The 28000-nt window shown below is 41.4% G+C and overlaps 2 protein-coding genes across 3 annotated transcripts in view; one reads left to right on the top strand and one right to left on the bottom strand.

Moving 5' to 3' along the window:
- LOC123316425 (dynein axonemal heavy chain 3) overlaps positions 1–28000 on the top strand; it is a 2043583-nt gene that overhangs the window by 111608 nt on the left and 1903975 nt on the right. The gene's annotated exons all lie outside the window — the stretch shown is intronic.
- On the bottom strand, positions 3–7349 carry LOC123316430 (branchpoint-bridging protein-like). 2 transcript variants are annotated; one of them, XM_044902504.1, is made up of 2 exons: positions 7288–7349; positions 3–669 (listed from the first exon to the last, which is right to left on the bottom strand). In XM_044902504.1, exon 2 carries the CDS (start codon positions 666–668, stop codon positions 39–41), a length of 630 nt encoding a protein of 209 aa, XP_044758439.1. In that variant the 5' UTR covers position 669; positions 7288–7349; the 3' UTR covers positions 3–38. The 2 variants fall into 2 exon arrangements, with proteins under 2 accessions (XP_044758439.1, XP_044758438.1); XM_044902503.1 differs by lacking the exon at positions 7288–7349 and adding an exon at positions 1677–1718.

Raw genomic sequence — 28000 nt, 5'->3', positions numbered from 1 at the left:
AACGGTGTTTTGTCTTTTACGGTAATGATTTAACGGTCTCAATCCACTTTCACCTTCTTTTTCGGTGGGGTCGGCAACGGTGTGGGCGGCGACGGTTTGGACGGTACCGGTATGTGCGTCTGTGCAGGCGTCGGTTCAGGCGTCGGTGCAGGCGTCGGTACAGGCGTCGGTACAGGCGTCGGTGCCGGCGTCGGTGCAGGCGTCGGTGTGGCGGGCCTCAACCGGAGATCCGGGAGTACGGCCTCTGCCCTGCTTCCTGAGGGTCCGCTCCGGCTCGGGGTTCCTCGCTGGCTGACGGTGGTTAAGGGCGGTCTTCTGTCACGGTCGGTGGTTCGGGCACAGCAATCCCGTGATAGCACACCCACGCAGCCACACCTAGAACAAAATTTCACCCGCTCCCCTCCGCAGTGTTCTCGTCGGTGGCCTTCGTTGCCACACCGCCAACAGCTTCGGGGGCCCAACCCCAGGTAGACATGATATCCACCGGTACCCACGGTCCTGGTGGCTGGCGGTTCTGTGCTGGTCCCGGCGTCCCTTTTTCTTTCCTGCGGCACCTCCCAGTCTGCCGACAGGCTGAGCGTCGACCCATTACTTTCTGGAGAAGGCGGTCCGGACGGTGGGGTCGGTTCCCTAAAGGTTAACGGTCGGCCCATCGAGTAACGTTTCATCCTGAAAATTTCATACGTTAATCAAACAGAAAATAACGGTTCATCGGTACCCTGTTAGGTCAATCGGTTTTTTTTTGTGTTAGTAACGGTTTTTTACATTTCAGACGGTCCCTCTCCAAGGGAGGACTTCAGATCCTTGATGTGAATGTGTCGGAGAATCTTACCACTGCCATCCTTGATGTCATATACCACAGGAGATACTACCTTTATAACGGTATACGGTCCGGAGTATTTCGGAGCCAACTTGGCTGCAATTCCCTCCACTGCGGAGGACAAGGGATGTTCCCTTCGGTATACTTGGTCTCCTACTCGACATCGCCAGTCCCTCCGACGTAGATTGTAGTAGTGGCTCTGCTGGGAGAAAGCTCGTGCCAATCTAGATCTGACAAACTCATAAGTTTCGGTGAAACGGTTTAATTTATTTGCATGCCAAGCAACTTGCGGTTCGGTATCTGGTTCGGTGTCTGGTTCGGTGTGTTCCTTTTCATCCCGGTTGGCCATCTCGGTTAGATACTTGGCGTTCGGTGAACGCATCTCCCTGCCAAAATTCAGGAATGCTGGGGTGTATCCGGTCGACTCCTGCCTTGCAGAGTTTATTGCGAATGTCAATTCCTTCAGATGCTCATCCCAGGTACGCTGATCCTTTTCACAGAACTGGGCTATCATTGTTTTGAGGGTACGGTTGACTCTTTCTACGGGGTTACATTGGGGAGAATAAACTGGTGCTAAACGGTGTCGGATCCCAAGGTCTCGCAGACTTCCCTTGAACAATCGGCTATCATATTGTGAACCATTATCACTGACCACGGTTTTCGGGCATCCAAACTTCAGGATTACATCCTCATATAGAGCCTGGTACACACCCTTTGCGGTTGCTCTTCTCAGGGGCCTGGCCTCCACCCATTTCGAAAATCGGTCCTGCATCACAACCAAATAACAATTTCCCTTCCTCGAACGAGGAAGCGGTCCCACAATATCCGTGCTAACGGTATCCCAAGGTTCTCTTACCACATACGGATGCATTTTTCCAGGGGGCTTCTGTTGCGGAACTTTGTACCTCTGACACGTACCACATTTACGGACATATCGGGCTATTTCCTTGAACATTCCTGGCCAATAGTAATTTCGGGCTATACGGGTTATGGTTTTCGCTATCCCCAGGTGTCCAGCGGTCGGTCGGTCGTGGTTTTCCTGTAAAATATCTATTCGGTCGTCCTTTGGAACGCATAGCTTCCAAGGACTGCCGAATTCAGGCTCGGTAAAATCATCAGCATCCCAAAAATGGCGGTATAATTTTCCGGACACAATACTGTAATCGGGAAACGCTGCGGGATTCGCTCTTACCTCAGCCAATTTCTTTCGGTACCATTTACAACCTACAGTCTCCTCGGTCAGACATATAGTCTCGGTGGTCGGTAACGGATTTCTGGATAGACTGTCTGCTACACGGTTGAGGGCTCCTTTCCGGTACTTTATCTCGAAGTCATATTGCTGTAGAAATATGCTCCATCTCGCAATTCTTCCGGTGGGAGACTTGATAGATTGCAGCCATCGCAAGCTCATGTGGTCGGTTATAACGGTAAAACGGTAGCCTTCTAGATACGGACGCAGCTTGTCAATGCTCCAAACTATTGCCAGACATTCCTTTTCTGTAACAGAGTAATTTTTCTCTGGACCTGACAAGGTCCTGCTAGCATAAGCGATTACTTTTTCCTGTCCATCAACGGTCTGTGTCAGGGCAGCTCCCAGTCCTGCATCTGATGCATCGGTTTGAAGGACGAACGGTTTTGAAAAGTCCGGACAGGCCAATACCGGTGAGTGGGTCAATTTCTGTTTCAGGGTCTCAAAAGCGGTCTGTTGGGCGGTCTCCCATTTCCAGGTTTGCTTCTTCTTCAGTAATGCGGTCAACGGAGTCACAACTTTGGAGAAGTCTTCGATGAATCTTCGGTACCATGAAGCAACACCAAGGAAACTTCTCAATTCTCGTACGGATTTCGGTGCAGGCATCTCATTTATGGCTGAAATCTTATCAGGATCGGTACAAATGCCGTCCTCGGTTACTACATGTCCCAGATATTTCAATGATTTTCTTACAAACTCACATTTCTCCGGATTTAACTGCAGGTTGGCCTCCCTGAGGCGGTGGAAAACTTTCCTTAGGTTGTCAAGATGTTCGTCCAATGTCTCTCCAAGAACTACTATGTCATCCAAGTACGCAAATGCATCCGGTTCCATCTCAGGGCCAATAACTCGGTCTAAAAGACGTTGAAAGGATGCCGGTGCGGAATGCAGACCAAAAGCCATTACTTTGAACTGGAACAGCCCACGGCCAGGGACGGTAAATGCGGTGATCGGTCGACTCTCGGGGGCTAACGGTACCTGCCAGTAACCCTGTTTCAAATCAATAGTGGATATATACTTGGCTTTTCTCAACTTGTCTAAAATTCCTGAAATATAAGGCAACGGATAGGCATCTTTAACGGAGACATTGTTAACCATTCGGAAATCTATACAAAATCGGGGTTTACCATCCTTTTTCTTGACAATTACTATCGGTGAACTCCAAGGGGATGAAGACGGTTCTATAATGCCTTCGGCCAGCATTCGGTCGACCTCATTGTTTATTATCTCCTGCATCTTCGGATTTTGGGGACGGTAACGTTGCTTGATCGGTTCGGTGCCTGGTTTGAGTTTAATTCGGTGTTGTATCAGTGGAGTTGTTCCTCGGAGCTTTTCGAACGCCTTCAATTCGGTCTGTAGAAACTCCTCCAGCCTGACTTTCTCTTCTCCACTCAGGTTCGACAAAAGCGGTCCTATCGCATGTAGTTGTCCTCGGTTCTCTGGCTCGCTGAGCCGGGCTTGGATGGACCTTCCATTCAGGAAACATTCGGCGGTTTGGAGATTAATGGAAAAGTTGTGTGTCCTCAGTATATCCATTCCCAGTACTACATTGATCGGTAAATCTGAAACTAACAACAATTTAGCTTCCATAATTTCAGACCCAATTCGGACCGGTGCGGTATATATTTCTTTAATCGGTATTGAACTTCCGTTAGCGACGGTGGTGGTAACGTCCCTAACATAATCCGGTTGTATACCCACTACCCTGCAGTAGGCGGCCACTTCACTGCTGATAAAGGACCTGGTGGCTCCGGTGTCCAACAGTGCTGGGAACTCCTTGTCTCCTACAAAAACATTAATTATCGGACGGTAATCGGTAGGTTTTTCTCTCTCATGGACCGAGGATGGGGTTGCTTGGAACTGACGGATCCCCGGTTTCGGACAGTTCCTTAGTAGTTTAACGGACACTTACAATCCCTAGACATGACACCCCTCTTACCACATCGAGAGCAGAACAGCAGCGGTTTCGAGGTGCATTGTGCTCGGAGATGACCCTTGCCACCACATCTCCAGCACTGGGGTTCGGTTGACGGTCGGTTCGACTTTTTCGGTTCATCCTGTCGCTGGGGTATTGTGGAGCTCTGAGCTACTTTCGGTTTTTCAGACGGTTCGGTGCGGTTCGGAGTGTTCAGGTGCATTCCGATCGGTTTGACGTTCGGTGGGGAATTTCGGAAGGTAAGATGCGGTTCGTTGATGAGACTCTTTTGGATCGGTGGCGAAGCATAATTAGCGGTTTGCCATTTGACCAATTCAAAAACTTTTCCTTTTCGGAGCAGTTCTTCTATGGTTGAAGTCGGTTGGAAGGCCAGGGCGGTTTGCAGTTCTGGCAGTAAACGTCGTCGGATGATATTCACCTGTTCTTCCTCGGTCGGTCGCTTTACGGTCAGCTTCTGAAACAGGTTTTGCATTCGAGTTACATACAACAAGAGTCGCTCATCGGTTCCTTGAGTGCGTTTCTTGATTTCTTCCAACAGGATGTCCTCGTAGTCGGGAGGAAGAAACGCCTCTCGGAGTTGTTCCTTGAAGTCGGTCCAGTCGGTGAAGGTGCCTCTCCGGGGAATGTACCAGTCTCTTGCATCCCTACGTAACAGCTCGTATATTGACTCGAATAACTGTTCGTGGCTCACCTTTCTAGCCTCGGCAAGATACTCAGCCTCCTCCAGGAATGAGGTCACACTGGTTGACCCATCGAATGTCAGGTTCCATTTCCACACAGGAACGGTAGGAACGGTGGAATGGTCGGTGGTTTTCGGCGGTTTCATCGGCGGGTATTCGGTCGTCAGTTCGGCTTCCTTGGTCGTCGGTACTTCGCTTCTTACTTCTCTCATCCCAGCGGTATCGGTAGGAGATGAGGCAAATGAAACTCTCCTGGTTGATTCGGCAAACTCCCTCGCTAATCGCCTTGACTCAGGAGATGTTATTAGCGGTCTGTTTTCCTCATTGGTTCGGTCGGTTGGCAGTGCTTGTTCAACGGTAAATGGGAGGATGTCGGCGGGCGGTCGGTGGTAGGAAGGTTGTTTCTGCAAAAAAGTACGTTCAATTTGTTCGGTTAATAATCTGCAAACTTCTTGTCGGTTCTGCTGCAGCCGGTCATCATGAGTGGTCGGTCGGGATATGTCACAATCCTCTCCCAAGTTCAACAAGTCTGCTTCTCCAACGGTGGTTGAGCACGGAATCAGACCTGGACCAAGTCTAGATGCGCAGTCCGGTAATTCCTGGTCCATCAGTGACGGTGTTCCGGCTGACAGGTTCTCTGGAATACCACCTAACCAGTGAGTATTCTCCAGCAATCTCATAGCCATCTTCAGAGAGTGCTCCAGCTCGGTTTTCTTGTGAAGCAGACTGACAGCTTCCGGAGATAAACTTCTCAGTCGGCCTTGAACGTGCAGTAGCCGGCTCCTAATGCGCTGCAACTCATTGTCTCTATTATTAAAATAGAACTCACATATCTCTCCCATCAAGTCAACTTGGCACCACAAACCCCAATTTCCTGTGCCTGGTCAATTTCATCTCTTGGCATGAACGGTATGTCGGAATGGATGGCCCTTCTCAGTTGAGCTCTTTTCTCCTGAACGGTGTGTCCCACGGTGCAGCCTCTTGCCTCTAACTCCCACGTAAGTTCGTCACTTTTCAGTCGGTTGACATCCATTTTTACGGTACCAGAAACTCAGAAGAAAGATTTACAATATGTACTATACGGATATATGGCAGAAACAAAGAACGGTTACCAATTTGCCAGTGAAGAGTATTTAAAGAAAACGGTACGGTTACGGTAACAGGAACTACTCACAGAACAGCAGAAGTCCCTGCTCGGGCGCCAGATGTGATAGACTTTTCGTACTCTGGCAGCTCCTTACGGTTGCTCGGGCGCCAGTGGGGCAATCAGTCAAACCCCACGTCTCTCACAGAATCCCCAAAGAATTGGAGAGCCCGGGTAGACTTGAGTATCAGTGGAGAAGGGTATCGATGAAGACTAGGGCGGTAGCGTCTTCTACGTGTCTGCTTTTCAACGGTCTTTAGGCGTCAGAAAGAGTACTTACCTCTTCTAACTAAACTCTTAGATGAAACTGATTTAATAAATAGACTCTCACTGGCAAAATAATTGGCAACAAAAATAAATGTTCAACTATTTATTTCTATTAAAATAAACTGTACACAAAAGAAAATAGACAGGTACACTAAAGCGTGGACGTCAACGGCTGTGTCTGGTCGGCGCTGGACGGCTGGCAAAATTTCACTTCAGGAAAATGGACGGTTTCGGAAATATTCGGAAGTAAGTCAAGTCTCAACCAAACTAAGTGCAACGAAACATGCACAGTTTCGGAAAAATATACGGAAGTAAGTCAAGTTTCAATTAAACTGAGTGCAAAGAAACATGCACGGTTTCGGAAAAATATACGGAAGTAAGTCAAGTTTCAATTAAACTGAGTGCAAAGAACGGTTTCGGAAAAATATACGGAAGTAAGTCAACTTTCAATTAAACTAAGTGCAACGAAACATGCACGGTTTCGGAAAAATATACGGAAGGAAGTCAAGTTTCAATTAAACTAAGTGCAAAGAACGGTTTCGGAAAAATATACGGAACTAAGTCAAGTTTCAATTAAACTAAGTGCAAAGACCGGTTTCGGAAAAATATACGGAAATAAGTCAAGTTTCAATTAAACTGGGTGCAAAGAAACATGCACGGTTTCGGAGAAATATTTCAACTAAGGCAAGACACAATTGAATGAAAAGTACGAACGGTTTTAAAAATAATCAACGGAATTCAGTCAGGTCGAAATTTGAAAACACCAGTTCACCGGGGTACGCCCTCTATCTCTGTCTCGGTGGTTTGTCTATGATCCGGTGTCCTTCGGTCTCTCTCTCTCTCTCGGTGACCTCAAGCGGGCTGGCTGTCAAACAGCGGCCACAGAGTCCGGCGGTGAGGGTATTTGACGGTTATGAAATCCCAACTCTGTGCTCGGCGAATCTAACCTATAATTATAATTAAAACGGTTGGAAATCGGGATGAAGCGGTCAAATATTCAGGAATCGGAGAAATCAGGGGGGCCCAACGTCCTCCTGGGACCCAAATGTCACCCTACGGTAACGGAAAGCTATATACAGCAGGAAATGCTCAATCTACGGTTAATTCGGATTTTCAGCCAAGCAAAAGTCTAGAGAGAATATTATTCCATAAAGGTGCAATGAAGCGGTAATAATTTCAACAATCACTTGCCTTAGATTTTCCTTTGATTCGTAAGTACGGTTTTACTTTGCACACACTCCACTCGTTCACCTCTCAACAACGATTGTCTCTTTTTTTTTCTTCACCTTCCAGGGCCGCGAAGAAATATCCCCTCTCTACTCGGAAAAACTCTCCCCCCTATGGGAAACTCACCAATCCATTGGATAAAGCAAAAATGATACGGTTATTCAATTGGCCCAGAAAAAGACAGAGGCAACGGATGAGAAGGAAAGTAGAAAAAGTTATGAGAACTTTTTCAGAGCAAACAAAAAATGGTGGAACGGAAAGAATTATTAAAATAAATGAATTCTGAAAACATAAGAGATACGGTCTTTCCTACTAACATGGACTGACCGGTGGAAAACTATGAACTAACAATTATCGGTAAGGCTCCTTTCAATCGTAACACACAACTATTGTTATCGGTACACCCCCTATGACAGTATTTCGGTTTTCTTCAAAAATATCTCGGTTATCAGGCATTATTATGCAAGTATCGGTTGAAAAATTTAATTTTTTGTGGCGGAGCAAAATCTGGTTCGTCACAATATACAAGATGAGATATGCTGGATATTCGATCAAAATATGCAAGTTGATCCGGAATTATCTCGAAAATACGTGAAAGTGGAAGGAGAATGCTCCACAACAAGAAATATAGTGGCTGGAGTGCCACAAGGGTCAGTACTTGGGCCACTTCTGTACAATATATACATTCACGATATTCCGAAGTATCCAAGAACCATGCTAACGTTATAAGCTGACGACACAGGCATAGCAACTCGACACCGCAACCCAGAAGTAAAAAAACGAGTTCGTCAAGAAATGATTGACGACATAAATGACTGGTGCATAAAGTGGAAAATCAAACTCAATGGACAAAAGAGCCAAGCAATATTATTACAGAAGAGAAGACTGCAATCCACAACGAATCTAGAAGTTGACGGCGAAAAAATCGACTGGAAAAATTAAGCCAAATATTTAGGAATAACGCTTGACAGAGGACTTACTTGGAAAAGTTATATCAAACAAGCAATCGACAAAACGAAAGCAGCGATGAACAGACTCTACCCTTCAATCGGAAGAAGAAGCCACATGTCGAAAGAGACAAAATTGAAGATAATAAAAGCCGTTGCTAGGCCTCAACTGACTAATGGATCAGTTGCCTGGGGTTCCGCGGCAAAGAAGCATATCAAAAGAATTCAGGCCACTGAAAACAAGCTGCTACGAAGTGCAAAAGATGCACCTTGGTTTGCCAGGAATAGACAGATTTATAGAAACCTAAATTGGAAAACCATAACGGAATTCATGAACAGAAAGGCAGAGAAATTATTCGAAACAACGAAAAACCCTCCGAATCAAGAACTCAGGAGACAAAAGGAAAATGCGAATTTACCGAAGGAGACCAAGAGATCAATTAAAAAGAAATTAAAATAACAACAGAAAGTTATTGAAAAATTCAATAAAGTGCTAATCCAATAAAGGATAAACACCTAAATCCCAGCACGATAGTGGGCGAGAAGAAAACCGACTAAGAGATTAATGGTTTATAGGCAAATGCTCGAAACCAAAATTCAAGAAGCAGGTAAGAATTTTTAGTGGGTCCCGAGCTCAGGAGAGTGAGAAACCCCACACTTGTTTCCCCTCAGGAGAGGGTGGATCGTCTGACTTGCAGATTTGCCCCCTGCTACACAAAAAAAAGGCTCGCTGAGAAGGAGCCACCGTTTGACATGCTGCACAGATAGCTACAAAATTCTTGATTTGATCGTTCATTCCCGGCCAATAAAAGGAATTATTTGCGACTGAAATTGATTTTGAGATTCCTTGATGTCCTACATGCAATTTTGTTAATACATATTTATTTTCTATGACTTTCCTGTATAATTACTTCCTGAGCTTTATACAGCAAACCATTTATATCAGTTATCTCATTTTGAAATTTACTATAGAATTTTAAATGCTATGGTATTCTCATACTATCCTTAGGCCAACCCTCAACAACAAACCCTGCTAGGTCCCTTAGAACACGAACATCTCTAGTGCCCTTTTTCAATTCCTCACGTTTTCTATCTGGTACATCGAGATATAATTTAACTAAACATATATGCGCTCCCATTTCCACATCAATATTCTCGTCAAAACTGTGTTCTTCAAAAACTCTCGACAACGCATCCGCAATTACTAACTTTTTTCCCGGTACATATGTCAATGTGAAATCGTATTTTCTTAATTGCATAAGAATTCTTTGCAGTCTTGGCGGACATTGGTCCTTTTTAAGGTATAGAAATCAGCGGCTTATGATCCGCCTGACATTCAAACCTCTTTCTGAATAGATATTGTTTAAACCGATCAATACCAAAAAAAATCGCCAACAACTCGCGTTCAATTTGGGCACCGCTTCTGAGTTTCAGTCATGGCCTTTGATGCGTTTGCGCACGGTCTGTTCTGTTGCAAAATACAGGCACCCATGCCTGTATGCCGAGATATCTACTGAAATGACACAGGGTTTATTAACGTTATAAAACTTCAGTACCGGTGTACTGGTTAACTCGGCTTTCAACTTGTCGAAATTATTTTCGTGTTCTTTCGTCCAAATAAATTCCACGGCCTTGCGTAACAACTGCCTAAGACTTTCCGTTTTTTATGACAAATTTTTTTACATATTGTATAATTCCAAAGAAGCGCTGTACCTCTGTTTTTTCTTTGGGCGATTTCATACTCTGAATTGCAGCTACCTTAGAGTTATCAATCGATAAACCTTTTTTAGAAATAACATGCCCCATATATTTCACCTCTTTAACTAAAAAAATGGCATTTATCCTTATTAAATATGATGTAAAGTTAAACTTCTCTGCTGTCTCTAAAACCTGTCTCAATGTTTCATTATGCTCCTCAACTGTTTTGGCATAAATTATCAAATCATCAATATAAAATTTCACATTTTTTATATTACCAAAAATTTCAGTCATTCGCTCCTGATATACTTCTGGAACACTTTTTAACCCATAGGGTAGTCTTAAAAACATATACTGTCCGAAAGGTGTTGCGAACATAAATAAACTACTACTTTCGCTATCTAATTTTATTTGTAAGAAACCCTGAGTTGAATCTATTGTACTAAAATATTCACAACCGTCCATTTCACTTGTTTATTCCTCCAAAGCAGGAATCTGAAAATAATGTCTTTTCACGACTGTATTCAAATTTTGTGGATGTAAGCAAATTTTAAGATCGTTATTTGGTTTTCTAATGATTACACACAGTAGGGTTTACCCAATTGGGTGTTTTCTCTTTTTCCATACAATCTAATGTAGTACTAAGTTTATCGTGTATTGCAAAAGGTACCTTCCTAGCATAACAAATAACCGGATTAACATTTTGTTCTAGCTCAATATGATATGGTTTCTCGAGCACTCCAATACCTCGAAATATACCATCATATTGGCTCAAAAAATCCTTCAAACTCAAATTTCCTGATATGACTACTTTCCGATCAACTTCCGTAACTCGTTTAATCAAATTTAGAGTGACACAAGTTCCAAGACCCAACAAGGGTGAAAAATCATGACCTCTATCGTCAACTATATAAAATGCGAAAACACCAGAACTCTTGCCAACCTTGATATTCAATTTACATTTACCTGTTGTTAGATGGTCCCCTGTATATGGCACCAATTTTAAATTCGTTTTCTTGATTATACCTGGGTCACTGTCTAAACCTCTCAATACTGAACTTGGAATTACATTCACAGCAGCTCCACTATCTAATTTTAACGGAACTCTATGGCTTCCTGTCTCAACGTCCGCATACCATGACTCCTGACTGTTTCTGTCTCGTTCCACTGCATCTAGTGATAAAAAATCTTTAATAGACGACTGTAAACTATTTGTATGATTGGCATTCCTTTCCAAATCAACACGACTAGTACGGGAGGTGATCTTTTTTTTTTGTTTATAGCAGGGGGAATCTGCGGCCGTGAAAACACGGGGCTCTATCTCTCGCCCAGAGGAACCCATTTCTAGGGAACACTGTGGGGTTACTCACTCTTCCGAGTTCGCGACCCACTAAACCTAACCTGGTTTTTTGGTTCCGGGCATTTGCCTATAAACCATTTATCCCTTGATCGGTTAATTTCTTCTTGCACATTGTCGTGCTAGGGTTTTCATGTTCGTCCATTTCGGATATCTCTCCTTAGTATAGTTTTAATAAGTTTCCGTTCTCATTTTAATCTCTCCTCAATTGATCTCGCGGTCTCCTTTTGTAAATTCTCATACTTCCTCTGTCTTCCTCCGGATCGTAGTCCACTAGTCTCCTGGGTTCTTCGTTTGGATGTTCCTTCGCTGTTTCGAATAACTTTTCAGCTTTCCTCTTCATAAATTCGGTGATGGTTTTCCACTACAAATCTCGATATATCTGTTTGTTCCTGACAAACCAAGGCGCATCCATGGCACATCGTAGTAGCTTGTTTTCTGTTGCCTGAATTCTTTGTATATGGCTCTTTGCCGCGAATCCCCAAGCACCTGATCCATAAGTCAGTTGAGGTCTAGCAACGGCTTTGATCATTTTCAATTTTTTCTCATTTGACATGTGGCTCTTTCTACCTATCAGCGAGTAGAGCATATTCATCGCTGCCTTGGTTTTGTCAACGGCTTGTTTGATATGGCTTCTCCAAGTTAGACCTTTGTCTAGGGTGATACCTAAATATTTCGCTTCGTTTTTCCACTCGATTTCTTCTCCATCTACCTCTAGATTTGTTGTAGTTCTCAGTCTCCTCTTTTGCAGTAATATCGCTTGGCTCTTTTGTCAGTTGAGATTTATTTTCCATTTAATACACCAGTCATTTATTTCATCCATAGCTTCTTGTAATATTCCTTCTATGATTTTTGGCTTGCGATGTCGCATTGCGATTCCCATGTCGTCGGCATATAGTGTCAGCATAGTCCTTGGAGATTTTGGTATATCGTGAATATATTGTATGTTATACAGTAACGGTGCAACGGGTTTTCCTCGGTGTACTCGAGTAGCAGCTATTCTTTAAGGGAGAATAGCAAACCTACCCTGGTAGCTACTAGCCGAAGACAAGGTTCCTTGGTGTCTAGGGTGTTAGCGACGCCCAATGATAGTCAAAATCAACGTACACAACCTTTATTTGTCGACTCGTAAAAAGGGAACACAAATGGCACTATTATAAAATTCGTACAGTGAAAGACTCGAAATCAGTGAATTTACAGGGGCGAAACGGACGGAATGAAACGGAATCCGATCTCAACAGTTATACGGGGGTATACGGACTAGTTCGCCAGCCAGAACCTGAGACGTACACTTAACGGAAAGATATCGGACTTCAGCCAGGTTAGGGGATGAAAGACAGCACAGATTTACAACAGCTCACCCTAGGTGCGTTCTTCGCCCCCTGAGTATCCACGCCAGCGGGGTTCTTCGATAACAGCTGAGGTGAGCGTCGAAACAACGGGGAAAGAGGGTTAGCCACTCCAAAGTGCTTCCGCACCCCCTGAGTATCCACGCCAGCGGGGTGCTTTAGCAGTAGGGGTGGAACTTAACCCGGGGTAGGAAGGGATGAAGGAAAGTTTTTCCCCACTCCAAAGTGCTTCCGCACCCCCTGAGTATCCACGCCAGCGAGGTGCTTTAGCAGTGGGGTGGAACTTAACCCGGGGTAGGAAGGGATGAAGGAAGGTTTTCCGTCACTCTAAAGTGCTTTCCGCGCCCCCTGAGTATCCACGCCAGCGGGGTGCTTCTGCAGTAGGAGTGGAACTTGACCTAGGGGTAGGAAGGGGTGGAGGAAGTTTCTCGCCACTCCAAAGTGCTTTCCGCGCCCCCTGAGTATCCACGCCAGCGGGGTGCTTCTGAAGTAGGAGTGGAGCTTAAACTAGGGGTAGTAAGGGATGAGGGGAGGCTGAAGTTCCAATGATACGATAGAGAAAAAAAATGGCGGAGTGTCGTCTTACCTATGGTTTGGCCACTTGCACTCGCAGATTTCAAAATCACCCAATACCGTGAAGAGAAAAAAATAAAAACAAAGTATACTCTGAATCGAAACCAAGAAAAAGAAAAGCAACTCTGAAGAAATCTCCAAACAAGTTTTTACGGCGGACGGCACTAATTTATCGTAAACGTGAACAGCAGGTGAATTAATCGTCAGTCAATCGTAAGTGAAGTGGCCTACGGGGGAACATCTGATTTTATACCCACAGTGGGGGTGCGGAAATCAGATGTGCCCGACAGTCGAAATTCGGTAAATTTGCGTCGATAAAAACGTCTTAATTTCGACTTATCTAGCTAGCGACCAAAAAAACACGGTTATCTTCCAATTCAGGATGTTTTATACGGTACGACATCTTTTTTTTTTCAGGACTGAAAACGAAACAAAAACGGTGCGGTATGTTTACAATTCTGAACGATGTCGGAATCCTGAATTGGAAATTGAAAATATTTTTCTCCAAAATTAATTCGAAAATAAAATTACTTGAAAATGAAAACTAAAAGATTCTTCTAAAATGAGGGGGTAGGTTTGAAAAACCACCATCTCATTATAACGGCTCAAGTACTGACCCTTGAGGCACCCCTGCTTCCATATATCTGCTTGTGGAGTTTTCTCCTTCCACTTTCACGTAGAATTTTCTGTTCCTCAAATAATTCCTAATCAACTTGCACAGTCTGATTGAATATCCAGCATATCTCATTTTGTAAATCAATCCTTCATGCCATACTCTGTCGAATGCTCTGGCGACATCTAGTAGTACAAGACCAGTTGCTTGTTTATTTTGGAATCCTTCTGTTATGTATTCTGTGAGTCTCAGTAATTGCTGTTCTGTTGAGTGATCTCTTCTGAATCCGAATTGCTCTGCTGGAATGAGATTCATATTTTCAGTTTCTTCTGTAAGCCTCTTAGCGATTACTCTTTCTACTACTTTTCCTAGGGCGGACAATAAACTTATCAGCCTGTAGTTTTGGGGGAATTTTTTATCTTTGCCTGGTTTGTTGAACACTATGATGTCTGCAGTTTTCCACTTTTTCGGATAATGTTCAGTCCTCATTATACCGTTTGCAATATTTGTGAGAGCAGCTATACCTTTTCTAGGTAATTTCTTCAACATTACATTCGTTATTTTATCACTTTCGGGAGCTTTTCTATTTTGCAAGCTTCTGATTATCTCCTTTATTTCGAATGGAGATGTTGGTTTTTCTATTTTGTCGTCTACTGGTGGTTCGTCCATTTCTTCTTCGTTGTTCTCAACTAGTTCTTCCAGATCATCATTATCGTCATCAGGTCTGTACTTTATTCTCGATTCTCTTTCGATCGAGTCCGCCAGTGCTTCTGCTTTATCGATATTCTTATATGCCATTCCTCTTTCTCCATGGAGAGGTGGTATTTTAGTCTTTTCTTTTTTCAGACATTTTTGCATTTTCCATGCAGAATGATCGATAGCATTTAGTTCTTGAACTCTTTTGTTCCATCTATTTGTTCTCATGTCCTTCGGGGCATTTTTTAGAACTTGGCTGTGTCAGTTTAGATTTCTCTTATTTATATCTGTTTTGTTGTGCCTGTATGTTTTTCTCCGATTTTCCCTGATGAGACCTTTGTAATCTCTGGGTGTATCACCGTGTGGATGTATCGGTGCTGGTCTCGTTATTTTCATTGTGTTTTTTTTGTAGGCATCTAGCATATTCTTTTCTAGTTTATCAACGGCGCTTTCTAGGTCTTCCGGTGTGTTGATTGTTGGTATTTCTGTTACCTCCGATTGTATCAAATGGCTATATTTAGTCCAATCGATGTATTCTCTTGTTTGCATTATTTCTCTTCTTAGCCCTTCTCCTATTGTTAATTCGATGGGGTTGTGGTTAGAGGTTCCGTCCCACAAGGTCTTTATCGAGTGTTCTCTAGTGATATTTTTCATAATTGCGATATCAATTATATCTGGTAATCCATTTTCGAATGCAAGGTACGTTGGTTCTTCAGGTCCAATAACGATAGCTTCATGTTTTTCAGCGAGATCTTTCAGTTTTCTGCCATTTCTGTTATCCATCCTGCTCTTCCATTCTGGAGATTTGCAATTGAAATCTCCGATGCAGATTTTCGGGTTTGTTCCATCTAGTAAGTTGTTGATTTCATCTGCCAATAAGTTATTTGGGGCTCTCTTATATGACGATGTGACCTCGACTCTTTGTCGATTTATTTCATCAACAATCGTCACTGTTTCTATTTGTGACTCATCAGATCTTCCTTTAAAATAGTGTTTCAGATCTCCTCTTACCAGTAAGGCAACACCTCCCCTAGTGTTTGCGATTCTGTCACATCTATATATCTTATAATTCATTTGGTTGGTATTTGGGTTGGTATTTGGTTGTATTCTTGTTTCCTGTAAGGCTATAATATCAGGTTTTCTATCTGATATTATTTCTTTTATCTCGGATTTTCGAGTTCTGACCCCGTTTATGTTCCAGGAGACTATTTTAAGGGAATTTTTCCTAGTTGTACGTTCCATTATTTCATTTTACTGAACATTCCTTGGAGTTTTTTCTCCATCTCTCTTTCAATTTTCAACATGATTTTGTTGAAAATTTTTTCAGTAAAAGTGTCTAAATCGTCGGCGGATTCAGAGACTCTTCTGTTTTCTTTTGTTTTGTTTTGTTGATCGTAATGCTTGGGGCATTTTCGGTTGCTTCTTCTTCTATACTGGTTTTTGAGGAATCGTGCTCTGCTGAGCCGATTTCTGGCCTGTTTTCCTTTTCCTTGTCACTAATTTGAATTCGCTAATCCTTTGTAGCTTGCTGGATGGCCTTCTCCACCACTCAGAACGCATGTGGCGTTTCTCTCCTCACCTTTTCTGGTAATCTTGTATGCAATGATTGCCCAAACATTTGACTTATCTGTATAGAAAAGAGCACTTGTTTTGGGCATGTCCGTACCTCTGGAATCTGAAGCATTGGCTTGGATTATCTGCCCTTCTTTTTGATTCCACTACAATGCAGAGATTGTAGAGGCGTCTTATTTCGAAAATCTCCCTTCTCTGAGTTTTGACCAGGTATAAGGGTATAAACTTTTCGGTTTTATTGGATGTCATTCTGGACACCTCGGCGTCATGGATTCCTTGGACCTTTAAATTTTTGATTATATCTAGGTCAGCATCTATTGGGAGATGCCTTATGACTGCGTTTTTTTCTTCTCTTCCTCCATTTGGTAGGTGAAGTACTCCTTACCAATCTGGTCAAAATATTTCGTAATGTTCCTGTAGTCGTCTACAGTCGACTATGATCCTGATTCCGTCTTTTACGACGGTTGCTCTGTTGTAGCTGAATTTCTTCATGTAGAGAGCTTTTGAGATCTCTACCCAATCGGCTGTACCCATCGTCGTGATCGGTGGAATTTTATCTTTTTTAGGCAACTCCGTAGATTTTTTTTGCGGTCTCTTCGTCTGAAGATGAACTTTCTTTACGCGCGCGTTCTGGGTTTTTGCAACTTGAGTTGCAAAATTTTTCTTCATTTTCGGTTCTGGAGCTACTACCTGTTTGGAGGTTGAGGGGCTTTGTTTTTATTAACTTCCTCTCTGAGCCACGGTTTCAGTTAGTTCATTTATTTGAGCCTTCAACTGGCCCATTCTCTTCTTTGAGCTTTACAAGCTCCTCTGCTTCTCCATCGCTGAATTCTTCGGTGTCCGTAGCTTTCATGTAGGAGCTCTCATTGTCTGAGACCTCCAACATGGCTTTTTGTCCGTATTGAACTATATGAGGTATTTCTGAATAATAATGAAATATTGGGAATCCTCACTACTATGTTACTATTAAGCTATGTGGCTAAGTTTTATATTTTCTATACTATCAGAAAAATAAATAGACTCACCAGTGATATCCGTGGAACCATCGATCAATGTTCTGGATTCAGACACTGAATACACTGAATTCGAACAAATTTCCGCTCTATAACACATACACTTATAGAACCTCCAAAAAACTTCGGAAGTTTCATAGACGGAATCAAAAATTCCGTAATTTCGCTAGTTTATACTTTCACTTCGACTTTCTCTTCCACTTTCTTTTTTGCAACACGTCCGCTCTAGTCGAGTTCTCACTTAACAATGCCCTATTTTCGCTTATGCGTCTAAAACGGGGTATATGTCATAAGGAAAAAGTGATTCTCTCGGTGTCATTTACCCACTATATATGTTTGTCCAGTTTATGATGAAACACCCTGTATTAACAAGTAATTGTTATGTACACTCGATAAATAATCGTCAGCCGGTTCGATGCCGGTGGAATATGCGTCAGTCGAACTGCATAAGGTGCAGCGGGCCTAAAAGGAAGCTGGTCACTGCCCTTGACTTTGGAAGCCTGACTGACGCAGAATCCACCACTATAAACGTGACTGACGTCCATTTTTACGTTCAATTTGATGGAAATAATCATTTTTCAATATTTCAAAAGAGGATCGGTCACTTCAATTTTCAGATTTTTCCGACCACTTCAACCGCCTGACTGACGATGTTTGCACCATCGGGAAAGTGACTGACGCCTATTTTCACTCATAATCATGAATAATTTACTTCATTACAAAGTTTCACTTGGAGATCAATCACTTTTTTTGAGATTTTTCCGGCGAGTTTCACCACCTCCCACGTCCACGCCCATCACGGTCGCGCTGACTGACTTTCGATTTCGAGTACAGTAATAGTGTAACTCTCTAATTAATCACATTCGAGTTGGAGATAAATCAGTGATAAAGAAGTGACACCACCCCCCGGACTAAACCAATTCTCTTACTGGACATCTTAAAACAGCTTTGAAATGATTGGCTTTACCACAATTAGAACATAATAATAATAATAATAAAATAAGACGCGGAATTTTCCAAGGAGACTCGCTGAGCCCTCTGTGGTTCTGCATGGCCCTGAATCCCTTGTCTCATAGATTGAATTCTACCGACTACGGATTTTCCATCAAGAGCGGCAGTAGAGCTATGATGAAACTGAATCATCTCCTTTACATGGACGACTTGAAACTCTTCGCATCTACCAAGAAACAAATGCAACTGATGCTGAAAATGGTGGAAGGATTCTCGGAAGACATCAAAATGAAGTTCGGACTAGAAAAATGTCGACTGCTCAACATAACGAGAGGGAAAATAGAAGATGGTACGTTCAAACTCAAGGAAGGTGCAGAAATTGAAGCATTAAAGGAAGGAGACACATACAAGTATCTAGGCATAAAACAGGCAAGCAAAATCAATCAGACCCAGATGAAGAAAGAATTAACGGAGGAGTTCACCCGAAGATTGAGGAGGATAATGAGAACTGGTCTTAACAGCAAGAATCTGATAAAAGCGATTAACACCTACGCTTGCTCGGCGCTGAGCTATTCATTTGGTATTATCTCTTGGACGATCACCGATTTAGCAGCTTTACAGAGAAAAATAAGGACGATGCTGACTAAACACAATAAACATCACCCCAAAAGCTCAATAGAACGGACAGAGCTGCCACGACATCTTGGGGGTAGAGGAATTGTTGATTTGTACAACCGTATGTCCCAGGAAATTGAAGGACTTCTAAAATATTTCTTGAGCAAGGCAGCTTCGTCAGAACTCCATCGAGTAGTTTGTGTTGCTGATAGTTCTACACCATTAAAGCTACAACAGGATCACTTGGAAACCGTCGAACACTCTGCAGAAAGTAAAATGCAGAAACTGATTGGCAAACCTTTGCATGGGAGGCACCAGAACGAGGTCAACCATGATTACGTCGACATATCTGCGTCGAACTACTGGTTGACTTCCGGAAGGTTGTTTCCTGAGACAGAGGGCTTCATGCTCGCCATCCAGGATCAGGTGATTCCAACAAGAAATTACATGAAGTACATCGCCAAGGATGCCTCAGTGGCGGACGATAGCTGTCGTTATGGCTGTGCGACACATGAAACTATCCAGCACATCACCGGCGGATGTCAGAAGTTCGCGGGCACGGAGTACAAAAATAGACATGATGCTGTTGCCAAGATTCTTCACCAAGAATTGGCACTAAAACACCAACTTCTAACTTCGAAAAAGGTTCCTTATTACAATTACCATCCGGATGCTGTGCTGGAAAACGAACATCACAAGCTCTACTGGGATCGCACGGTTCTCACAGACCGAAAAATAACCCACAATAGACCAGACCTCATATTGCTCAATAAGGATGAGGACAGAGCACTATTCATAGACGTGGCAATTCCAAATAATACCAATCTTCTAGATAGGCACACTGAAAAAATTTCAAAATACAGAGATCTCGAGGAACAAACCAGAAGACAGTGGAAGCTGAAAGATATCAAGACCATCCCTATTGTCATTTCATCTACAGGCCTGATACCGAAGAAACTACTAGAGAACTTGAGGAAACTTCAGTTGGACGAAAATATCTATAGAGTCATGCAGAAGGCGGTACTGCTCGGAACGGCGAGAACTGTACGCAAGTACATGGGGAATGCAGAGGAACACCGTCTGCTCCGACAGGAAGTGCGGGTGGAGCAGGAATCCAACCTACAGCAGGGAGGCGAGGAGCGACCCGGACCCGAACACCACCACGAGCCCGAAAACCTGGAAAGGGCTCCAACAGAGCTTAATCCTTTTGATATCTGAGATATCTGGGATAAGTGAATTTTCCTCTGGAGAGGAGTGTGAAAGCCGCAAGGCTAAAGTCATAATAATAATAATAGTGCCTTTATTCAAAAAAGAAAAAAAAAACAGAAAAAAACATATTTGAGGCGAAGTCTAGCATCTGCTACTCCACTCAACCCCCGACAAAGTACAGAGGAAAACGAAAAATTATATGAAAAAAAAAGATAAATATCACAAAAAAGAAAAAAAAAGTGTACAAAAATAGAGCGAACTGAAATTGAATATGTAGAAAAAAACAAAATAAAAAATATTAACTATATTGCAAGGACTGATTCACAAACAGCTTCAACTTCAGTTCCCTCTTCAATGACCCGATAGTTATTCTCTCAAAATCAACTAAAAATTCATTGTGCAGCTTTACATGCTTTGAAGGTGAAAGAGCGCTGAAACCTAGCCAAACCAAATCGAGGCAACATAAGCCTCCCCCCATGTCTCACAGCCACATCATGTACATCCCGCCTGAAGACAAGCTTTCCTCTCAAATAGGGAGGAATACCCGTCTCCAAAATTCGATATATCAAAGTCGCCATATGCAGCCTAAAAATATTCTCGACCCTGAGCCATTCCAACCTATTAATACCCCTACTAATACCTCTATCATACTTTCTCAGACCAAGAACATAGCGACAGCATGAATTCTGCAATTTCTGCAACCTATACTTTTCAATGGAATCCAGGCATGGATAAAAAACGGTCAATTTATAACTAAGCTTAGACAGCACTAAGGTTTCGCAGAGATATTTTCTCGATTGGAGGTCCAGAAAATGTCTTTGATGATATAGATATCGAAGAGCCAGGAAAGAACTCCTCAACAGAAATGAGACATGCTCCCTGAACCTCAGCCGGCAATCGAAAATGATCCCAAGGTTTCTGCAGCAGGTGGAGGATGGAATTTTATCATCACCCATTTTAATGTCAAACTCCGCATTCAGCGTTTTCGGAAAGAAAGGTATAAAAAAAGATTTCTTCACGTTGACCCTCAGGCCATTTCTCCTGCAATATTGCATCATTGCAGATAAATCTTCATTGAACTGCTCAACAGCTGCAGAAATAGAGGATGGAAGGAAGGAGAGACGAACCTGAGTATCATCGCAATAAAAATAGATGACAACAAATTTTATACAACTTTGTACATATCTGCTATGTATATTAGAAATAGCAGAGGGCCAAGAATGGAACCCTGAGGCACACCTGAAGTTATTGGGCAGAACTCCGAAAACGCATCACGCAACTTAATGCACTGATATCTACCAAAAAGATAAGACCTAAAAAATCTCAAAGCAGATTCATCAAAACCATAGAAACCCAACTTAGCACAGAGCAACTCATGGTCCAGGGTATCAAACGCTTTTGCGAAATCTAACAGGGCCAGAACTGGAGCATACCCCCCATCCAGAGATCTCAGAATGTCATCAGCAATATTTAAAAGAAGAGTGGTATTGCTGAAACCCCTTCGAAAACCAGACTGATGCTCAGTAAGAATTTTGCCACAGGTGACATAGTCATAAATCTGAACAAACAATACCCTCTCGAGAACCTTCGACATAGCTGGCAACACACTAATCGGACGAAAATCGGAAAGATCCTTAGGATCAGCAACCTTGGGCAGAGGATTCACAATAGAGCACTTCCAAACATCCGGCTAATACCCAGACTCAATGCAAACATTGATGATATGCGTTATGAAGGGCAAAGTAATACTGAGAGACAATTTAAGCATTCTGGCAGACAAACCATCAACACCCAATGCGTTCGAACGAAGATTGAGCACAACAGATCGAATCTCCTCCACAGTCGCAAGTCTGAACATGTTTGCCCAAAAGCTGGACACTTTCTATATTCATGCTTATAGTTACAATTCTTACAAGGTTGCTTTACAATATTCCTACCATTCCTAGCATTGAATTGTAAATTATTTCGTTTGTGCTTATAATTGAAAACATTGTCACCTGATGTTGTAGTCTTTCCTTGTATGCGAACGAAGTCTACATTTTCCACTGCAGGGGCTTCCTGATGGCCTATTATACGACTTTTCTCCTTAGCTGACTGGAACCCTTTTGCTGAACCAACAGCCTCATCTAGTGTCCTTACGTCCCTCTCCTGGAGTAGTTTTTCTCGTATTCCATCTGAGTGTATTCCACAGACGAAAATATCTCGCAAGAGGCTATCTTCCAATGTCGACAGCTCACAATTTCTTCCCAAGTTCTTGAGCATTATAACATAATCATCGATGGACTGGAATTCTTGTTGTTTCGACGTTAATAACCTATGCCTCTGTAGAATCAGATTTGTTCGGGGTTTGAAATGTTCTTCGAATTTCGATATTATTATATTCAATTTGTGCACCTATAAGGTGCTTGAACATAGCACATTGGATTACATTACTTTTCTTATTCAGTTCCATGGAAATCACATAATTATCAAATCGTTGAATCCACCTCAACCAAACTTGGTAATAATTACTGGAGTTCGTACCATCCAATCGCAATGGCGGCAATGCTCTGGACTCCATTTTGTTCTGCTTGCTTCGTTTTTTCTTCTTTTTTGAAAATGATATTCTCGCTGGTCACTTCTGCTACTACCGACTACGCCATGTTATATTTCCTCTTCTTCATCGTGAAGGTCGTGAAAATATAATTAATTAACGACAATTTTGTTAGGAGTTCATTCTTGTAGAAAAGTGTTGATGTACAATTGGACAATGTACTCTCTTATAGTTCTACGGTACCACAGATCAAAGAAACAAGTTTAGATGGGAAACTCCCCCCAAAAATCTTATAATTGAAAAAGTTTCAGATCTCGTCGGACAGGTGGCGAGAAGCCGCGAAAAGCACATACTGAAAATTCAAATTTTTTGTGTCTGTAATCTGTGGCGAAAAGTCAACAAATCGACAAATTCATGATAAGCTGTAGTTCTTTTCTGATTCTGCTGCAATAAAATTATTAATTAAATATATAATGTGGAGAGTGGAGCGTTGAGAATTAAGTGTTGCGTTCTTGGATGCCAAGACAGGCGAAGCAAACGACATCAGTTTCCTGAATCCGATAACAAAAGTTTTGAGAGGTGGCTCAGTATTATTGATCCACAAAATTGTACCAATTTGAGCGTGGCACAAATTAATGATTGGTTTTTTGTGTGTGATCCCCATTTCGATAGGAAGGTATTAGTTTATCAATTCAAACTATTGGACGTATTGGATACCAAAAAATATTATTGTAAGCTAGTTGAATTTTTGTGAAGCGAAAATATCAATATTCAACAATAAATTCAAGCCGCTTGCAATAATATTTTTTGGCATTCAATAGTGGGAATTGTTTAACTAATCCCTTTGAAAGAGCATATTTCAAATTATCCTCTGAATTGTTGGTAAAGCAGTATCTGCTATGAATTTAGTTCATCTCGTTCACTACAATAATAGCGCCAATCGATGTTTCGCTCATTAGCGAGCGAGTTTCCCATCTAAACTTGTTTCTGTGATCTGTGTACAGTACGACTCCTGCCTGTGCAGTGTCTAATAAACAGCCAGTCTGCGCCTGACATGCGCAACATATTATTATAATATTACAACAGAAGACAACAACCAAAATAGAGAAAAAGGTGCTTGGTGAAGCCCTTCGCTCCTTTTTTTAACCAATAGCCCAACCTTTCTCCTGTGGTTCACGAAGGGTAAGTTACATTGATTCAATAAAGTCAAAGGATTAGTTTGGTGATTGAAAATTTCAGCAATTTTCCACATTTCATTTTTTTATTATTTCTACAGTCCATTCAACATTTCCAGGAATTCAATATTTTCTACATTTTCTTTCAACAGTCTTGTTCTTCTGTTGGCAATGATATATTTCTTCAATATCGATATACTCTGCAGAGAAGGGTTCGAGATAGGTACGGAAAAATAGAAAAAACAAACTGATTTGCGTGATCTTTAACCTTCAATTTTCAAGGACACTTGATCATATTAAGTAAACGGGAAAATGAAGAGAAAACTCAGCTAACGATTATCACATTAATCGAAACCCCAAAAATATATCCTTTATTTATCGACTGTGATATAAAGATAGCTATTTTTTATGGAATCGAAATTAACTCAATCATTCATACTGAAATTCATATTCTACGAGACAGCTAATTTTAGAGAAAATATTATGGTAAATGGGAAGAATATACAGGGTGTGGCGTAATGAATGGATAATATTGAGCCTGGGGGTAGAGGACTCTATGGCGGTTCAGAAAAATATATTTTACGTTTGGTAAAAGTGCCTTGGTTTTCGAGATATTGCAGATTTTCGAAAATTCACGAGAATTACACCCTTCGCCACTCGTTTTGCAGGCAAGACTCCAAATGAAGGAATTTTTCCAAACTGTTTTTTTGGATAGTATTCCTGGATAGATGATCTATCGAATGTTTTTCATTATTTTTGAGGCGCATGAATAGTTCTTTATGAAAAAAAGAAAAAAGATCTAACTCAACTTTTCCGTTTTGCTAATTTTTTTTCATAAGTTCAACCTAGCGCGGTGAAAAAAAATAATATGGTTACCTGAGAGCCAATGCAAGAAAAAACATGCCAGTTTCATTGAGATTCCGAAATGGTATAACTCTCTGTATTCTCAGCATTTAATACAAAATAAATTCCTATTGCAATCAGTTGAGGCCTAGTTTAATGTAAACAGTGTTTCTGAAATTTTTATTAGCTAAAATGAGAAATGCAAGCAGAATGAAGCAATCGTCTATAAGAAGGTATTCATTCATTCATTGCTGTATCCCGTTACCGGGAATAAATCTACAAAAAGAAGAAGAAGAAAAAAAAAAAAAAAAAAAAAAAAATTCGAACAGACTTATTATATTATTATTATTATAAGTAGAGGTATTGAGCATTTACTGAAGCTCATGGTGGCCTCTTAGAGAATCTTTTGTGATATTTAATTCAATGAAACGACACTCATTTTAAAATTGTTGATATCTATGCAATAAAGCTATGATTCATTAGAAAGTGTAGACTATAGGGCATGTATCAGAACTCATGGTGGCCAATTTAAGCATCATTTGTGATTTGTGAAACCTTTTTTCAATGAAACGATATTTTACAATTGTTATTTTTTCTCGTTTTCTTTTATTATTTAACCCCAACGTTGTGAAATCAATATTATCAAGTTAATTTCAAGTTATGCATTAAATTAAATTTCAGCATTTTTGTAACAGGGGGTCTTGACTCAATGTAATAAAAATTACCTAATTTTCAGCTTTTTTTCTTAATTACAAAAGTGCTAAAATTCACTTCGTTACTTGAAATTCGCTTAACAACTATTAACTTTATAACTATAGGGCTTAATAATGAAAGAATACGAGGGAAAAAAATATTGTTTAATTGAATCGAGTTTCACAAAAAGTGTTCAAAGTGTGCATCAGGAGCTGTACTAGATGCTTTACAACTTCTTATGAATAATTGCTTTATTCTGCTTGCAAGTCTCATTTCAGTTGCTCAAAATTAAAGAAAAAGGCTTACGTCGAACTCTGCCTTGACTCATTGTAATAGAAATTAATTTTGTATTCAATGCTGAAAATAGAGTGAGTTATACCATTTCAGAATCTCAGTGAAACAGGCATGTTTTCTCTTGCTTTGGCACTCAGGTAACCATATTATTTTTCACACCACGCTGGGTCGAACTTAGGAAAAAAAATAAGCAAAAAACGGAAAATTTCAGTTAATTCTTTTATTTATGAAAAACTATTCATGCGCCTCAAAAATAATAATTAACATTCGATAGCGCATCCCTCCAGGAATACTATCCAAAAAACAGTTTGTAAAAATTCCTTCATTTGGAGTATTGCCTGCAAAAAGAGTGGCGAAGGGTGTGATTTTCTTGAATTTTTGAAAATCTCGAATATCTCGAAAACCAAGGCACTTTTACTAAATGTAAAATATATTTTTCTGAACCGCCATAGAGTCCTCTACCTGCAGGCTCCATATTATCCATTCATTACGCCACACCCTGTATATAGGTATACCTATTAGAAGATTGATATGAATGAAGCTGAAATTTTTTTAAACTGTTTTTCAAATGGATATATGATTCTGCCTTCTCGTCATCAAATTTTTGTTGTATTACATATTGAAAATATTGCGTTTTTTCGACTTTGTTGTTGCATCGTTTATGCTTGAGGATTTTCTTGTCAAAATATTGATATTATATTTCGTTATGTACCTACGTATTAAGACATCTTTATTTTTATATATCTGGTTAGATACACATGAAATTAAATTTTACTATTATCCTCATTATAGGTATGTCTATTTTCATAGCACTTTACATTTTTCCATATTGAAAATACGGTTCTTCTGATATGTTTTTTAAGCATATAATACACTCTATATTCTTTTTTCCTCTCGATGACCCAAAAAGTATTATAATTATTAGTAATAATAATAATAATAATAATAATCAATAATCAATCAGACTCAGATGAAGAAAGAATTAACGGAGGAGTTCACCCGAAGATTGAGGAGGATAATGAGAACTGGTCTTAACAGCAAGAATCTGATAAAAGCGATTAACACCTACGCTTGCTCGGCGCTGAGCTATTCATTTGGTATAATCTCTTGGACGACCACCGATTTAGCAGCTTTACAGAGAAAAATAAGGACGATGCTGACTAAACACAATAAACATCACCCCAAAAGCTCAATAGAACGGACAGAGCTGCCACGACATCTTGGGGGTAGAGGAATTGTTGATTTGTCCAACCGTATGTCCCAGGAAATTGAAGGACTTCGAAACTATTTCTTGAGCAAGGCAGCTTCGTCAGAACTCCATCGAGTAGTTTGTGTTGCTGATACTTCTACACCGTTAAAGCTACACCAGGATCACTTGGAAACCGTCGAACACTCTGCAGAAAGTAAAATGCAGAAACTGATTGGCAAATCTTTGCATGGGAGGCACCAGAATGAGGTCAACCATGATTACGTCGACATATCTGCGTCGAACTACTGGTTGACTTCCGGAAGGTTGTTTCCTGAGACAGAGGGCTTCATGCTCGCCATCCAGGATCAGGTGATTCCAACAAGAAATTACATGAGATACATCGCCAAGGATGCCTCAGTGGCGGACGATAGCTGTCGTTATGGCTGTGCGACACATGAAACTATCCAGCACATCACCGGGGGATGTCAGAAGTTCTCGGGCACAGAGTACAAAAATAGACATGATGCTGTTGCCAAGATTCTTCACCAAGAATTGGCACTAAAACACCAACGTCTAACTTCGAAAAGGGTTCCTTATTACAATTACCATCCAGATGCTGTGCTGGAAAACGAACATCACAAGCTCTACTGGGATCGCACTGTTCTCACAGACCGGAAAATAACCCACAATAGACCAGACCTCATATTGCTCAATAAGGATGAGGACACAGCACTTTTCATCGACGTGGCAATTCAAAATAATAACAATCTTCTAGATAGACACACTGAAAAAATTTCAAAATACAGAGATCTCGAGGAACAAACCAGAAGACAGTGGAAGCTGAAAGATATAAAGACCATCCCTATTGTCATTTCATCTACAGGCCTGATACCGAAGAAACTACTAGAGAACTTGAGAAAACTTCAGTTGGACGAAAATATTTATAAAGTCATGCAGAAGGCGGTACTGCTCGGAACGGCGAGAACTGTACGCAAGTACATGGGGAATGCAGAGGAACACCGTCTGCTCCGACAGGAAGTGCGGGTGGAGCAGGAATCCAACCTACAGCAGGGAGCCGAGGAGCGACCCGAACCCGACCACCACCACGAGCCCGAAAACCTGGAAAGGGCTCCAACAGAGCTTAATCCTTTTGATATCTGAGATATCTGGGATAAGTGAATTTTCCTCTGGAGAGGAGTGTGAAAGCCGCAAGGCTAAAGTCATAATAATTTATTCATCCTTTCAGATACCGCAGAGGTATATAGGAAATGTCAATACATAAGTAAGCAATACAAAACTATTATTCTAATACATCAGAAAAGAATTCCTTCAAATCATAGTATCCCCTGGAAGATAA

Source organism: Coccinella septempunctata, chromosome 7, assembly GCF_907165205.1.
Source record: "Coccinella septempunctata chromosome 7, icCocSept1.1, whole genome shotgun sequence".
Lineage (NCBI taxonomy): Eukaryota > Metazoa > Arthropoda > Insecta > Coleoptera > Coccinellidae > Coccinella > Coccinella septempunctata.
Note: the sequence above shows the minus strand (reverse complement) of the source record. Positions and strands in the feature narration are given on the sequence as shown.